The following is a 14,267-nucleotide window of genomic DNA, read 5'->3' as shown; positions in this document are numbered from 1 at the left end:
AGGCCTGAGCAGGGCGGCTCCGGGCGCCTGTTGGGCGGTCTCGGCTCGTGCTGGGGTGCCCCCCGCCTCCCCGCTTGCGTGCTGGCTGCTCTCCGCTTCCAGGCCGCGAGTGGCACAGGGGTGCTTGGCCACGGGCGTTTGGGTTCGGCTGCACAAGTCTAGGAAGCTCTCTCCCTTCCTACATTAGTAATAAAAGTGCTGGCGCTTAGGTAGACCAGGTAAGTCACGAGTTACCTGAACTCCTGGTGGTTTAGCTGCAAGCAGAGCATTTTCTGCCCCTTTCTCTTTAGTTGTGCACTAGTACTGGTGCAAGAGAATGTGTGCTGCATGTGAGACTTTTTTTTGGACAGTGTTTCACAGAGATACATGAGTTTGGAAAACTGATCTAAAATTTTATTGTATTAGTTTAGCTTTCATGGTCGAGGTGCTGTAAGACAAAGTGAGTACTAAGTGTTTAGTGTACCTCTTGTATCCCAGAGTTCTTCACTTGAGACCCCTAAAACCTCTGTGTGTAAACATAAACTGAACCTAAGGTCGTTTTATTTTCCTTACAGAGTCAGGCAAGGAGGCAGGCAGCAGTAGGTGGGCATGCAAGTTAGCTCAGGAGAAGCCATCAGTAGTAGTTGGTGTCTCACAGATGGCTGTCCTTCATTGCCAGTTCATTTATTCTTTAGAATGCCTCATCTCTTTGCTGATGTCACTTGTTTTTGACTCCAAAATGTAATTCCACTCGGCCCTTTACCTTTTCCACCTTAGACTGGGTGGAAAAAGGTAAGAGGTCAGGAGATGGAGATAAAAAATTGAATTTTGGGTCTGCAGTATATTGGTTTCTACGGCATAGGGGAGTGTGATGTTCTTGCCAAAATAACATGCATAAGACAAAAGGGGAGGGGATGTATCACAAAATCATAAATCACACATGCTAGAGGTTGTGCAAGCAGTGAAACAAAACCCCTTTCCTGTAAGTGCATACTCTGCCTTCATCTGGCTTTGGAGCCAAGCCCTGGGTCAATGTTTGGTTCAGGTTTATGGATCTGCAGTACAGGCTGGTGTCCAAAATGAAGTTACTGTTTCAAAGGATGAGTTTAGGCTGAAAGTAAAGGGGCACATCTTAGAACCTACATTTCAGAGAAAATTTTAGCTAAGCGACTTAGTTGGCTGCATTGAGGTTTGCTGGAAGCACATGGACAAGGTGCTGCCCTTATTTAATGTCTCATAATAGTCTTACTTTCATATTCATTGAATTAATGCTGTTCTGATAAGACAGTGACTCATACTTCTGAGCTGAACCCTCATTTGGGACTGACTGGGGAGTTAGAAGGTCACTGTACTGGAAAATGGAAACCCCTTTCCCACCAGTCCTCCCCTAGTTGTCTGCCATCCAAACAGCAGCACTGTCTTCTGCCCAGAGCTATGGGCCAAGGACCTAGACAGTGAGAGGGTATTACTCGGCCTTTCAGCAGAGCTGATTTAGCTCTTCCTGAAATTTTATGAAGCAAACCACAGATTTGTTATTTATTTGTTCTTTCTATCAAAACAAGAGCAGGTTGAGAAGTGACCGTTACTAGCTGAGAACAGCTTGAATTTAGAAATGGTGATCTCGAAGGAAAAAAACACAAAACAAAACTCAAATATCCACACACACCCCCACCCCCAGCCAACCAAAAAAAACCAAACCCCAAATGACTGTCTAATAAGTCCTTAAGAGAAATCAGATGGAATGATGTGTTTCTGGGGAACTGGGGGAAACATGTTTCATATTGGATTCCATGATCCAATGATTATTATTTAATCACTCAATTTTTTTTTGTTGGTTTCAAAACAAGCTAGCTGTGATATTAAGGATTCCAGTTAAGAAAAAAGAGCCTTTCTTTAATTTTATTATTATTACTGAAAGTACTGGGATAGGTATATAGCGTGCCTAGGCTATCGCAAGACATTGTCAGGAAAAATTTCCAGAAAAACCCTTAAGCAAGTTGGATGGAGGTTTTCAGGTGAGCATTCCCAGTGCAGTTTTAAAGTCAAAAGTACCTGCCTATCTAAAAGTCCTTTTCTTAAATTGTTGATTATGGATAACTATAGACTAAAATAATTTCTTGGTTAATGATTTTTTTTTTGGTACTTCAAGACATATCTAGTAATTGAAGGGGAATTCTTTTTCAGTTTGGGCTGGACTAGAGCTTCAGGTCTGTCAGCATATAAAGGTTATTTCTGACAGCCTGCTCTGCTTTTTAATTCACACTTCACCGTCTTCTGAGACAATATTCAAATGGGATGGAAAAAGAGTTTTCTGGATTTGGAATAGCCATGCAAAGGGACCTTTTAGGGAGATTAAATCAATTATTTGAATCTCAGCTTAAAAGGTATATGGCTAAGGCTTCTTAATTCTTCATGTGTATACTTTTTCATTCAAAAAAGAACAAAAAAAGGAAGTTTTAGTTTAATCCATGTGGCCTGCCACAGGACTGTGGTGTGGAAGGGATTTCAAGGGAAAGAAGATTTATTTTTGACATGTTAAAACTGAGTAGTAGATCAAAACCTTGAAGTCTTGGCAGTTTGCTTTGTGAGGCACAAAGAAGTGGCATTCCTTTTCATGCACATTTATTGAGGTATTGATGCATGCTAAATGGAATAAATAGGATCAGAATAAAATAAGTTTGATTTATGTTTTCTGAGATTTGAAGGTTAAAATCAGCAGCATAGCTATTGGTACCAAGATGGATCTGTACAGAGTGCTTTTGGTTTGCACATAAATGTCCATTCTGCTCTAAGGAACTTTTGCCCTAAGTAAGGCAAATAACTGAAATTCCAGATAGCAGGTCAGGAGAGAAATGGAAGTTTTATACAATCTGTACTGCTTCATGTTTAAGAAACCACTGGAATTAACAGCACTTTGCCAGCAAGAAAAAATTCCATGGTATTTTAGCAATGTACCATTTCATCAACTGTGTGCATCAGTGTCTCGTAATAAGTTCACAGGGTGAAGAACCGTTTTATACAGAGAGCCTCACAGGACAGCTGTGTTCAGCATTAGACTGTTAATTTAATATTTTGGTGATATGTGCTCTGAAGTGCTGTGAGGGTGAGGCAATAAGTTTGCGTTCTTTTCACATAGGCTGCCTGCTGCCCATGGCTTTCAGGGACGTGAATGCAAGAAGACATATTGGACTTCAGCAACTCTCATCCTTGGCAGTAGCTGGAAGAACATTATTGGGGCCAATGAAATCATGTAAATTCATTGTGGATGAAAGCACCAACCAAAGCACGTTGATTTGTTCTGCTGTTAGACTGATTGAAAGTTTGGATTTAACTACTGCTGCTGGACAGCTTCTTAATGAAACCATTCAGGCACAAAACAAGGAGTTTAAGACTGGGATGAGTACCCTGTTGTTTCTCGCTGGTGCGTGGAGCAATGCTATAGTGGAGTGCCTCCAGCAGAATGTTCCTGTTTCAGCAATAGTATCTGTGATGACCGAGGGGTTGAACTCTTGCTGTGAGAGAGTCCAGTGTCTTCAAATAGCAATACATGATGTAAATAAAGAGCTGTGTTCTAGCAGTGTTAAGCCAAATGCTTTTAAAAACAAAACTCACCAAATTGGATGTGACAGTCTCCTAAATCCTCAGATTTCCCTGTATCCTCAGAAAGATATTTCTGCACCAGAAGAAGTAATTCCAATAAATTCTTGTTCCCGTCAAGAAAATGATTGTAATTTTAACGAGGACTTGGTTTCACCTTTGGCCAGCTTTGGTTCAATAGCTTCTCTTGTCAAACCGGCGGGTGACAGAAGTACATCTGTGATTTCTGGAAGTGATGTTTTCGCATCCAGCTGTAACAAACAAAAGTTAACCCATAGCAGATACTTCAGCACTCTAGGAACATGCAATTTTTCAAATCATCAAAGTAGCTTTCAGGGATACCTTTCAGGACCGTCAGCAGATCCATGTGAATGTTACGGTTTAGGACACCTGGCCATGGCTCTGAGCCACGGAAATCAGGCTAGCACAAAACTGCTACAAAGCATCGTCAAGTATCAACAAGAGAGAGCAGAATACAGTGGCTCTTCCCAGTTTAATATTGCAGAAATTGTGACGTGCTGTTTACTGGGCCTGCCTGAAAGCTATTCTCATGTCTCCCCAGGATTTGTCACATTAGTATCACCAGAACAAGCCACAGTTATCAAATACATTGAAGACAAACCCCTTCGGATTCTGCTAATGGATGGTGACTTAAGTGAACAATATCGTCACTTAGGTTTTAATAGACCATGTAACGTAAGGACCATATTGGAGCATCCTAGACTACAGGAAGGCAGAGAAGGAGACTTGTGGCTAAGCAGTATGTTAGATATTCTGATAAGCTTTGAAGTAAACTTGGTTTTGGTCAAAGGGAATGTGTGTGAAAACTTAATGGAAAGATGCATAGCAAACAGTGTCTTGGTAATTGGTTCTGTGTCTCGGGATGTGTTGTGTGCCTTTGGGGAGGTCACCAGTGCCCAGCCAGTGACATACCTCACCCAGGTGAACGCTGGTTGCGTGGGGAGTGGGGCCCAAGTGGAGCTGTGGAAGGTCTGCGACGGGCGTGCAATGGATTTGGGTGAGCTTGTGCCAGTCAGGATAAAGGCGCGAGGAATTCCGCTGCTCACGGCCGTGCTTACCACCACTGTAGCATCAAAGATGCAGCTCATTGAAGACCAGTTCTGGACTTTAGCATATCGACTCCATCACGCTTTAAATGACAAGAAGGTTTTTCTTGGTGGTGGTGCAGTGGAGCTCTTGTGCCTTAGTCACATTCAGACGCTTGCAGAACAGCCTTTAGAGCCAGCAAATAAAAATGCCATGAAAGCGTTTCACATTCCTTGGCTGGCAGCATCTGCGACAGAGTATAAATCAGTTGTGCTGCCAGCATTAGCAAGCGGCTGGAAGCAGTATCTTTCAGTGGTTATGTGTAACACTGCGAAAGCTGCATCGGAGTTGGAAGCATGTACCTTAGTTGATCATCACCTCAAAAAAGCAGCTGACTGTGGCTCTCCCTCGGCATATATATGGAAAGAGTTTAGAAGAGGTGATCTGCTCAGGGGTGGCTCTGGTCCCTTTGCTGACCATGGGGTGGGTTTAAACGTTTATGATAATGTTACAGCTAAGACAGAGGCGTGGCGGAGAGCTCTAGACTTGGTGCTACTAGTCCTTCAAACAGATGCTGAAATTATCACAGGTCCCAAAAGGAATCAGCTATTGAAGTCACAAGTGTCAAGTGAATTTATGTTTTTATAGGACTTGCAGGCTTTATTTATAGGTCCATGAATTGGTGGAAGAAGTCCAGGTGCAGCCTACATTTCTTTATCATTTATAAAGTAAATGTTTAGATGTGATTATGACTTTAGTGTAACAGCAGAAATCAAAATGTGAGACAGTCACAAGGTAGATACAATTTCTCATTTCTAGAACCAGGAGTTAAATAACAAAAATCACTTGTGGGCTTTCCTGTAACTCCAGCTGTGCATTTCTAACTAATACTATTGTCTGTATGGATAGATTAATCCAGTCAAACTGACTCCTCTGATCTTATTTAGCAGAGCAGATGTGCAGTTCTTTTTTTCATTATAATAAGGGGCACTGGGCAGGGGGGTACATAATGAGTGTTGAGTCTAGTTGGAGAAAAGTTCGATACCTTGGATATGCTTATGTTCTGAATGTGTGCTGTCTGTAGAAGGTATTTGGACTTGTGTTCTGTAAATTATTCTTGTTTAATGTCTTCATGTCTTCTAAAGAAGGGTGGGGATTTCTTACACAACATTGGCATACTTGTGTTAAATGAAAGAATGTACATAATGTAATAAATTTTTAATATCTTGCTCTTAGTTCCTGTATGTTGCAAATGTGTTAAACTTGCAATAATTTATGAGCATTACGTTGTATGCTGAGAGATTGTATTAGCAGATTCTACTTTTGCATATTTATATGAGTGTGATGGTTTGACTCTGGCTAAATGCCAGGTATCCACCAAGTCGCTCTATCACTCCCCCCCCCCTTTCCCCTTGTTTTCTCAATAGGGTAAAGAGGGGAAAGAAGATAAACTAACCCTTGTGGGTGAAACAAAAGCAGTTTTAATATAAGCAAAGCGAAGCAAAAGTCCACGCGCGGAAGCAACAGCAAACAGATTTAGTCTCTACTTCCCATGGACAGGCAATGTCAGGCCTTCTCAGGATCAGGGCTCCAATACACGTAGTGGTTGCTTCAGAGGACCAAGGGTGACCCCACCCCCTTCCTCCTTTCTCCCAGCTTTATACTGAGCAGACGTCATGTGGTATGGGATATCCCTTTGGTCGGTTCAGGTCAGCTGTCCTGGCTGTGTCCCCTCCCAAGATCTTGCCCACCCCGTCCCACTGGGGGAAATATCAGAAAGAGCCTTGGTGCTGTGTAAGCACTGCTCAGCAGTAGCCATAACATCAGGGTGCTACCAACACCCTGCCAGCTCCCAGCATAAAACACAGCACCGTGAGGGCTGCTGTAGGGGAAAACCAATTCCAGCTCAGCCAGGCCCAGTACAATGAGCCATATATCTTCTATTTTCAAATACATTCTCTTTGGAATGTCTCTCATTTTGACATAAATTCAGGCTGAATCCTCCTGTTTGGTATTATGGACCAGATGTATCTCAACACAAAGTTTTCTTTTACGTTGTAAATTGGATTTTTAGATTGTTTCCTTTGGTCTCTTTCAGTTATCCTTGCATAGAGGAAAATGTTGTATGTTTTTAACTGTTGGCTAAAAACTGAAAACAAATATATCACAATGATTGAGGTAAGGCATTTTTACTGTCTTTCAGCCCTTTAAATTTGAAAGCAGAGCCCTGGAGAACCAGAACTTTGTTGCAAGAAAGAGGTGTGTAACTGTGGAGATATTTTTTTTCTGAACTTGGCATTCTGAATCACACTTGAAGTGAAATGTCTCACCAGTCTGGTAGAAACAGAATGGAAAAAGAATGGAAATGGTGATGCTAAACAGATTCTTGCTTTTAGGAACTTTTTCATTAAAATGCTAATGGTTGGCAGTGCCCGGGTTAAGCACTTGGGGCTATGGGGAATTATTGAGATTGCTGGTGCTGGTGGCAGAAAGTCCTGTGGTGAAAGCTGAAGAACTGGGGTAGGCTAAAGAGTGTTTTCTGAGTCATGATTCAGTGGAAAGGCAGGCAGAAAGCAAGTGATTAGTTTACTGTTAGAGTCTTCGCTGCTATTTGTTTACCATTTTAAATGGATGTTTTTTCTTCTGGACTTGTTTTCCTTGCGGTATCTCCCCACTACAGAAGACGTGGGAGAGGAGCCATCAGCTGCCTCCAACCCCCGCAACCACTGGCAGTCCCCCAGGTGACTTGTACTGAGCCCGAACACAGTTCTCTGCCTCTGTGCCCTGTTGGAGTTGCTCTTTTCTCCTGGGAAGGCCCTTTCCCTCCACCTGTGCACTTCACAGTGCCTAATTCCAGAGAGCTTGAGCTAATGAAAAGGAAAGACAGGTCCTAAAATGTCTCCCCTGTGGTGCCAACACTTCGGCATTATATCCCATTGTAATCGTTGGTAGGTATTTGACAGGATCCGATATTTTCTACCTTCTTCATGTTCTCCCATTTTTTTTGCTTCCCTTGATGGCTTCACCCCCACAACACGAGTCCATAACCTGCACCATGTTCTGCTAAAAATAGCCTTTTATGAGACTTGCTTACAGCTTATGGGTCTCCAGAGCTGGGAGTTCCCCAGAGCAGTCAGATGGGCTACTTGAGGTTCTGAATTAACCTTAAACGTGAGATGAAATTGAGATCCTTAGAAACAGCTTTTGCATGTTGAACTGACCAAAACCCCTAAGTTCATTTTTATGAAGAATTCCTCTAAATGCATTTTATCCTGGAGCTTTCTTTGACGCTAGTATCAAATTATATACTCAGATCTTTCATAGATCTTTTTTACCCAAGTGGTTCACACTAGGTAAATAATTGATATATTCAGTGTATAAGGAAAAGACAGACACAGGTAATGAAACTCATCCTCAAGTGTGGTTTAGACACATATAGGTATATGTGTGTGTAGTGTTATACAGCATATTTGCAAAGGTTTCATTCAAAGTTCTCATTGCTGAATTGTGTATATTTTTATATTTGCATGTAACTGGAAGGCTCTTAAGGAGGTTAATGGAGCATATTAATAACAGCTGCCTTTCAGAAACATGAGATTTAAAATTTTTATTTGTGTAGAAAGCTGTGCTCATAGTATTTAGCAGTCTCTGACCTGAAACTGTAAATACTTTGGTTTTCTAACAGACTCCGGAATTCAGTGGATTTTGGCAAAATCTCATCAGTACTGTAGGGGTTTATAATTTTAATTTGAAACAGTAGTTCCTAGCAGCATAGGGATCTGGTTATATTAAAGTTTTGATCATCCTGCAATTATATTTTCATTACTAATCACTTGGCAATTGATGTTTAACTGCTTGGCCTCACTCTTGGTGTACTAAGACATGATAGAGTTTGGTAGATTAAAAGAGGCAGAAGGAGCTAGTGGCTGTTAGGTGAGAAAGAAATGGAAACACAGTGTATAAATAAATATAAACAAACTCTGCTGCTCTGCAGGTTTTTGCAGCTCATGTTTGGCTTTATGCTGTTTTTCTTGAACCTCCTGTACTGAGCATTGCATAATCCCTGTTCCCAAGAAAAGATCCAGTTGCACTTTATTTGAATAATAGTTAAGTGGATTGTGGAAAAAACTGCATACATGAATTGTATTGAGGTGGTCCAAACGTCTATTTATAGGGCTCTTAGACACTGAGAGCTGACGCACTGAATGTTGAGAATGTCCAAAATGATGTAATTTTTCCAATCAGGTTTTTAAAAAGCACATAATGATATATTTAAATACTGTGATGCAGAGGTTTTCTAAAAATCTGTCAGACATTATATTTTGATTATTTAACACTTGCTTTTCTACAGGCCAACAATATGGAAAATTTTATAAACTAGCTAGATATTGTGTCCTGTCTTACTAAAAATTATTTGTTTGATATGTGTAGAAGATTAGCATGCATGCTGTCCTCAAGGCATCCTCCTTCTGCAGTGTGAAATACAATATACACGTGTGGCTTCCTCAGCTTCAAATCTCTTAAACCTATTTGCAACATAGAACAGAGGTCCTGTGTGTATTTGCCATGGCTCTAAGTGCAGAGAATGATTTCAACAATCCTCCTAGGGTACACAAAGGCTGTTTGTGTAGAGTATGATGTGATGGAAGAGCTAAGCTTTTACATTTGATGTGCCTGGGAAACTGGGAAATGGCAGATTTTAGGGAAGGGATTGTCCCAAGGAGTAGGGAGTGTCTCACTCCCTGCTGAAACCCTCTTCTACTCAGGCACCTCGTTTCTCCCTTGCACCCCACTATCATCATTCCCAGCTCACTGCTACTTCTGTTTAGGGCTGATGCTGTTTTATTTAATGTTTATCTTTATAAAGTCAACTTTTTCAGCCTCTCTGCTTTTTCATGATTTCCTGAAATGTAACAGAGGTCTTAATGATAGCAGCAAGACCCTTGTCTCAAGCAGGGCTAGCCTAGAGGGCACAGTCTGCTTGCAAATTCTGGCCCTATAAGGACTGATAGCCTGATGATCAGTGGTTGTCAAGAGGCACCTGACAGTTTGTCTGCTACCAGGTATGCGGCAAGAAATGAGCTAGGAAATGTAGGGGGCAGTGGTCCCCAGGTAGGGCAATAAATGACACTGGGAGTGGTGGAGGTTGGGGGGCTTAAGGAGCAGGAAGGGCTGAAGGAGAAAACCTTGTAAGGAACTGAAGGAATTAATGCCTCAAACATTCATCAACACAGAAATGCTTATCAGCTGGTAAGATGAACTTAAAAGGTGACAGAAAACTCTGTTGTGTATGCACCCACCAGCCAAGATTCCAGGACCTGAGACAATGCTAGATCCTTGGGTGGCAATTCATTTGACTCTTTTTCTCCTTTCTTGTCCTTTCCTTTCTTTTCTTTCTTATAGATGTATAAAAGATCACATTGCTTATTATTCTCTTCCAAGTTTGTTTCTACCAGGAGTAAAACATTTTAACCAGTCATTTGTTGTCATTTCACCTTAATTTAACGTGAGGGGATCACAGAACTGTTAAAACTCTCTGGACTCCCAGTCTGGCTTGTGACAAACCTGAACTCATGAGAGAGTTGGGAGAGTCGAGACACTGATTTGTACTGATCTCCTTTTGATATCCCAGGCCGGGGCTTCTGAAGCGGCTGGGAGGACATTTCCCTTTTTTAGGAGAGGGAGGTGGAGAGGGGGATCTAACCTAGGAGAAAAGTTAGGAAGTGACAAGAGATTTTCAGATCTGCTCACAAGGACAAGGTGACTGTAGACCTGAGCTGGAGGACTGGTGTAAAAGGTGCATCTCTGCCCTGAGGGGTGAGGTGTCAGGGGAGACGGGAGTGGGCTATAAGAAGGCTAACGGGGTAGATTGCATGTGATAGCTGAAAGAAATAAGCCCCTGACCTTTACAGAAGTGCACCCATGCTGAATGTGAGTTAACTCAGTTCAAGTGTTTGTCACCCTCACTCTGTCACTTCCTATATATACACCTTTATTTTCTGATAAAAATGGAGCTTTACTTGAAACCAAATTTTACTTGTGTGTAATGGTATTATCGAGGTATTATAGAGGTAGGAACAGGCTACAGAGCACTAGTGAGCAAGAAACTGGTGAGGTGTGTTTTAGTTGCACTGTTGAAGTTGCTTTCTTAGCTGTATTCCTCTAGAGTTTATGGTGCAAGTTCCACATCAGGGGTTACTGGGAGGACATTTGTTGTGTTTGTTGCAAAGCCTGGATTTCTGGAGTTAGGATAAATGCAGTCTGGCTTCCCCTCTGTGCAGTGGGAAGTCTGTCAGCTTTCCTTGCATTTCTTCTCAGTATTTGAGGAAGAACTTCATTGTCCCAGCACAAAGATATTCACTTAGATCCCAAAGGCAGAAGGAAATCTTGATTACAGGGTTTTCCTCAAGGTTTATGTCTACTGGGAAGTGGCCTGTTAGCATCATCATCAGATTTATTAGTTTCTTTGCCTTGCTATGGCACAGTGGATAAAGAAGAGAGCAAAGGAGGGAAAACTGGGATGGGCTGTGTCTCAGATGAGTTCTGCTATGGCTTCCTCTCTTCCCTTTGGACCTTCTCTCTAAATTCTCACATGGAAAAACTGAAGCAAGAATAAATCGCGTGTGTGCATATATTTAGAGAGAGGGATGTGTGCAACTGGTGCTTGCAGCAGGCCAAATGTGCCACAGGGGCATGCAAGCAGCCTGGCAGGTATCAGCTTGCTGCCCCAGCCACCCCACCCCTGAGCTCTGCCACCCTGGCTGCCTGCTGCCTCACCCAGCTCTGAGCTGACTGCCCTGCCCTTTTTTGCCCAAGTGGGGGAGGCAGGGACTGGGGAGCTGAGCGTTTTCCAGGAAAGGCAAAGCTAAACCTCCCCGAGCCAGGCAGTGTGGCCTCACAAATAGCTGGGGTTGTTTTTTATCGAGCCAAAGTGGTTTGGAATGGCTTGGTGGGAGGATATGGAAGCAGACTGACTGGGATGCTCTTCTGGGCCACTCTATCTCCAGTTTATCCCGGGAAAGATTCAGGTATGGGGAATGGAGTGGAATTTTTTTTAGAGGATTCAACACTGCAAAAATTTGCCAGCTGTCCTGTGCTCCTCATTCAGGGGAATAACATGGTTTGCTCTTTAGCTTAGAAACATCACCTGTCCAGGATGTTCCTTTTTCACACCTTGGTGTCTGTAGTTAGCAGGACTAGAAATTACCTTTTGCTATGTTACTTTGGGAAACTGATGCAAACTTGCGCAAAGTATTTTTTAACAATTATAAAATGACACTAGCAGCTATAAATTATATCTTTTATATGTCTTCTGTACTCTCCAAGCACTCCTCGGTCCCCATAAAATGTCTCTGGGTGGAGTTAGTAGTAGTGTTATCTAATTGAATAAGAAATAAGCTTACTCTGGTGTCTGTGTATGGAGGCTGCCTAACCTCTTTATTTCCTTTTGAACTTCTTGATTTATTCCTGCCAGTGTTTGTTTTAGAACAAATGTTCTCAGCATGGGTCTTGCCCAGTGCATAAAGACGTTTCCTTGTCTAAGGCTTTCTGCAGTGGATCAAAGTAACTGGGGATCTTGCAGCAGGCCAGCATCAAGAACTGACCTTCTATAAAAAGCAGATTGGCTTCCCATAACTGGCTCAGGAAGGACATCTACAGGAGTTGCACCAACTCTACCAGGTAACAAGAGAATGCAATATTTTGTTGTTCATTCATTTTTTTAAAAATCTTTTTTGTGTTTAAATGCTATAACACCCTGCTGTGTGGCAGTGCTGTACTCAAATGTGGCTGAGCTGTTGTTTCAAGGATGTGTCTGCTGTCACTGGAACATGCAGTGTTGCCAGGACTGCTGTGCACAACAGGCACTTGTGGGAGAACTTTTAACAACAGAGACTTAGTAAAAGCCCTACAGTTTGTACAGGGCAAATTGACAGGGAGTGTTAAACTGTTGTTTTTTCTACAGTTATTGTAAAACAGGGATGTGGTATTGACCATCTATAAATGTTTTTTTTGGCATCAAACCCGCTGGTTTCATGGGATCTTTATTACTTTTTGAAGGAACCAGGGTGTGACAGGGTGTTCAGGAAGTGTGGCATAGTGATACGTTTGCTCTGTGCTTTGCACAATTTCTTTGTGTTAATTCTTTACCTCAGGAGTTAAGCTAAAGTTTTTAGCTTTCAGTAACTTCCAGAATGTGACCAACCATACTGCTGTTTCTAGAGCTTTTTCCTCAAAGCCACTTGTAGAATTGTAACTTGCTGATAGCACTTCGAAGGGAAGGGGACATTCCAGTTTTACTCCTCTGTCTGTAGATCAGTAATCCTTCTGAGATCAATTCCACACCAATACACCAGTTAGGGCATAGCTTGTATGACATGAATTTGGAAAAATCAAAAAATTACAGACTAAATTCTGTCGCTTGCCACCAGCATTGCTGCATTAATTAACCATTTATTGCAGAGCTGCAGGACCAAGACCCTTTTCTTTCGACACCATGTGTTGACAAAGTATGAATAGATCTGCAGTTTTAAAAGGCTTTTTCTTTGTAGATAACACTGCCCAAGAACTAATGTCCACAGGGGTGATTTCACCGCAGCTGATGGGAGAGTGAGAACAGTGCAGGTATGGGCACAAATTAGAGACTGGTTTTGATCCTGAATGGTGGAAGGAAGGAGGGAAGGAAGGAGGGAGAGAGGGAAGAGAGGAAGGGAGGAAGGCAGGAAGGAAGGAAGGAACACACTGCTCCATCTATCTTGGTTTCCTATCTGTTAATTCTGTTAGTGATATCCATTTCTTTAGACTTTTGAAAAACACCCATAGTGGTGTCTTTAGGTGTGTTTCAGTGATGGCTTGCTGTGGTTACTGGGATTCAGTTTGTTGTGTTGTGTTCCTGAAAACTATTATTTTTGCTGCTGTTTCTATTTTGAAAGATGCAGTTAGCATTTGTGGCTGTTCATGTGTGCGTGTTTTGCATACGCTGAACTGTACATTCCATGGTGCCCAGCAAAGCTGTAACTGTGTTGTGTTCATTAAAGTAAGCCCTGAGAAGATAACCTGAGCTGGAACCTTCTGCAGCTCCTTACAAACGCTTGCAGTACTTGAGGTACAGCAGGGACTAGGCAGGAGTGTGTAATCAGGGGAAACAATGTCTGAGGTGCAACTGCACTTCTGTTCCCCTGCAAGCACTCCCTTTTCCAGACATGTAGCATGCATTTCGATTTAGCAGAGGAATAAAAATGAACTTAATAGTCATGTGTCTGCAGCACTGAGTACTTCATTGGCTTCTGAAAAGCCAGTTTTCCTTAGAAGGGAGTTTCAAGCTTTTGCTGCTTGAAGACGTTGTCGGTGCAAGCTAGTCACAGCGAAGCCTCCTGCATACTGACTAACTCGTGATCTCTGTGGGCCAAGTGTTGACCATCTCCCTTGCATTAATGCCTGTGAGCTCGTGGCACTGGATCCCCACAGAGGACATGGCAGGGAATGTCCTGAGCAGCCGTGCAGAGGGACAGTACATAACGGCTTGACAGTTCAGCAGAGCCACGCAGAAGAGTGATCAGTGCATTTGTTAGTGCATGGATTTATGGACAGAAACCCTGCAGAGCGTCTCTAGTAGTTTACAGAGCAGATGCTGGAATGGGGAGCGC

General features: G+C 42.4%; 1 protein-coding gene across 3 annotated transcripts; it reads left to right on the top strand.

The window, feature by feature from the left end:
* The first annotated feature begins 6 nt into the window (after window positions 1-6).
* On the top strand, window positions 7-5,463 carry BBS12 (Bardet-Biedl syndrome 12). 3 transcript variants are annotated; one of them, XR_003398302.1, is made up of 2 exons: window positions 7-218; window positions 675-771. XR_003398302.1 is itself a non-coding variant. In XM_026847673.1 (2 exons), the coding sequence occupies exon 2, from the start codon at window positions 3,130-3,132 to the stop codon at window positions 5,269-5,271; it is 2,142 nt and encodes a 713-aa protein (XP_026703474.1). In that variant the 5' UTR covers window positions 7-218; window positions 3,116-3,129; the 3' UTR covers window positions 5,272-5,463. The 3 variants fall into 3 exon arrangements, 2 of the variants coding, with proteins under 2 accessions (XP_026703474.1, XP_026703475.1); XM_026847673.1 differs by lacking the exon at window positions 675-771 and adding an exon at window positions 3,116-5,463; XM_026847674.1 differs by lacking the exons at window positions 7-218; window positions 675-771 and adding exons at window positions 419-439; window positions 3,116-5,463.
* Window positions 5,464-14,267: the final 8,804 nt, after the last annotated feature.

The sequence above is a fragment of the Athene cunicularia genome (assembly GCF_003259725.1).
Source record: "Athene cunicularia isolate RWA chromosome 4 unlocalized genomic scaffold, athCun1 chr4_part2, whole genome shotgun sequence".
NCBI classification, from domain to species: domain Eukaryota; kingdom Metazoa; phylum Chordata; class Aves; order Strigiformes; family Strigidae; genus Athene; species Athene cunicularia.
The sequence above is the reverse complement of the archived record's forward strand: the minus strand, read 5'-3'. Positions and strand labels throughout refer to the sequence as shown.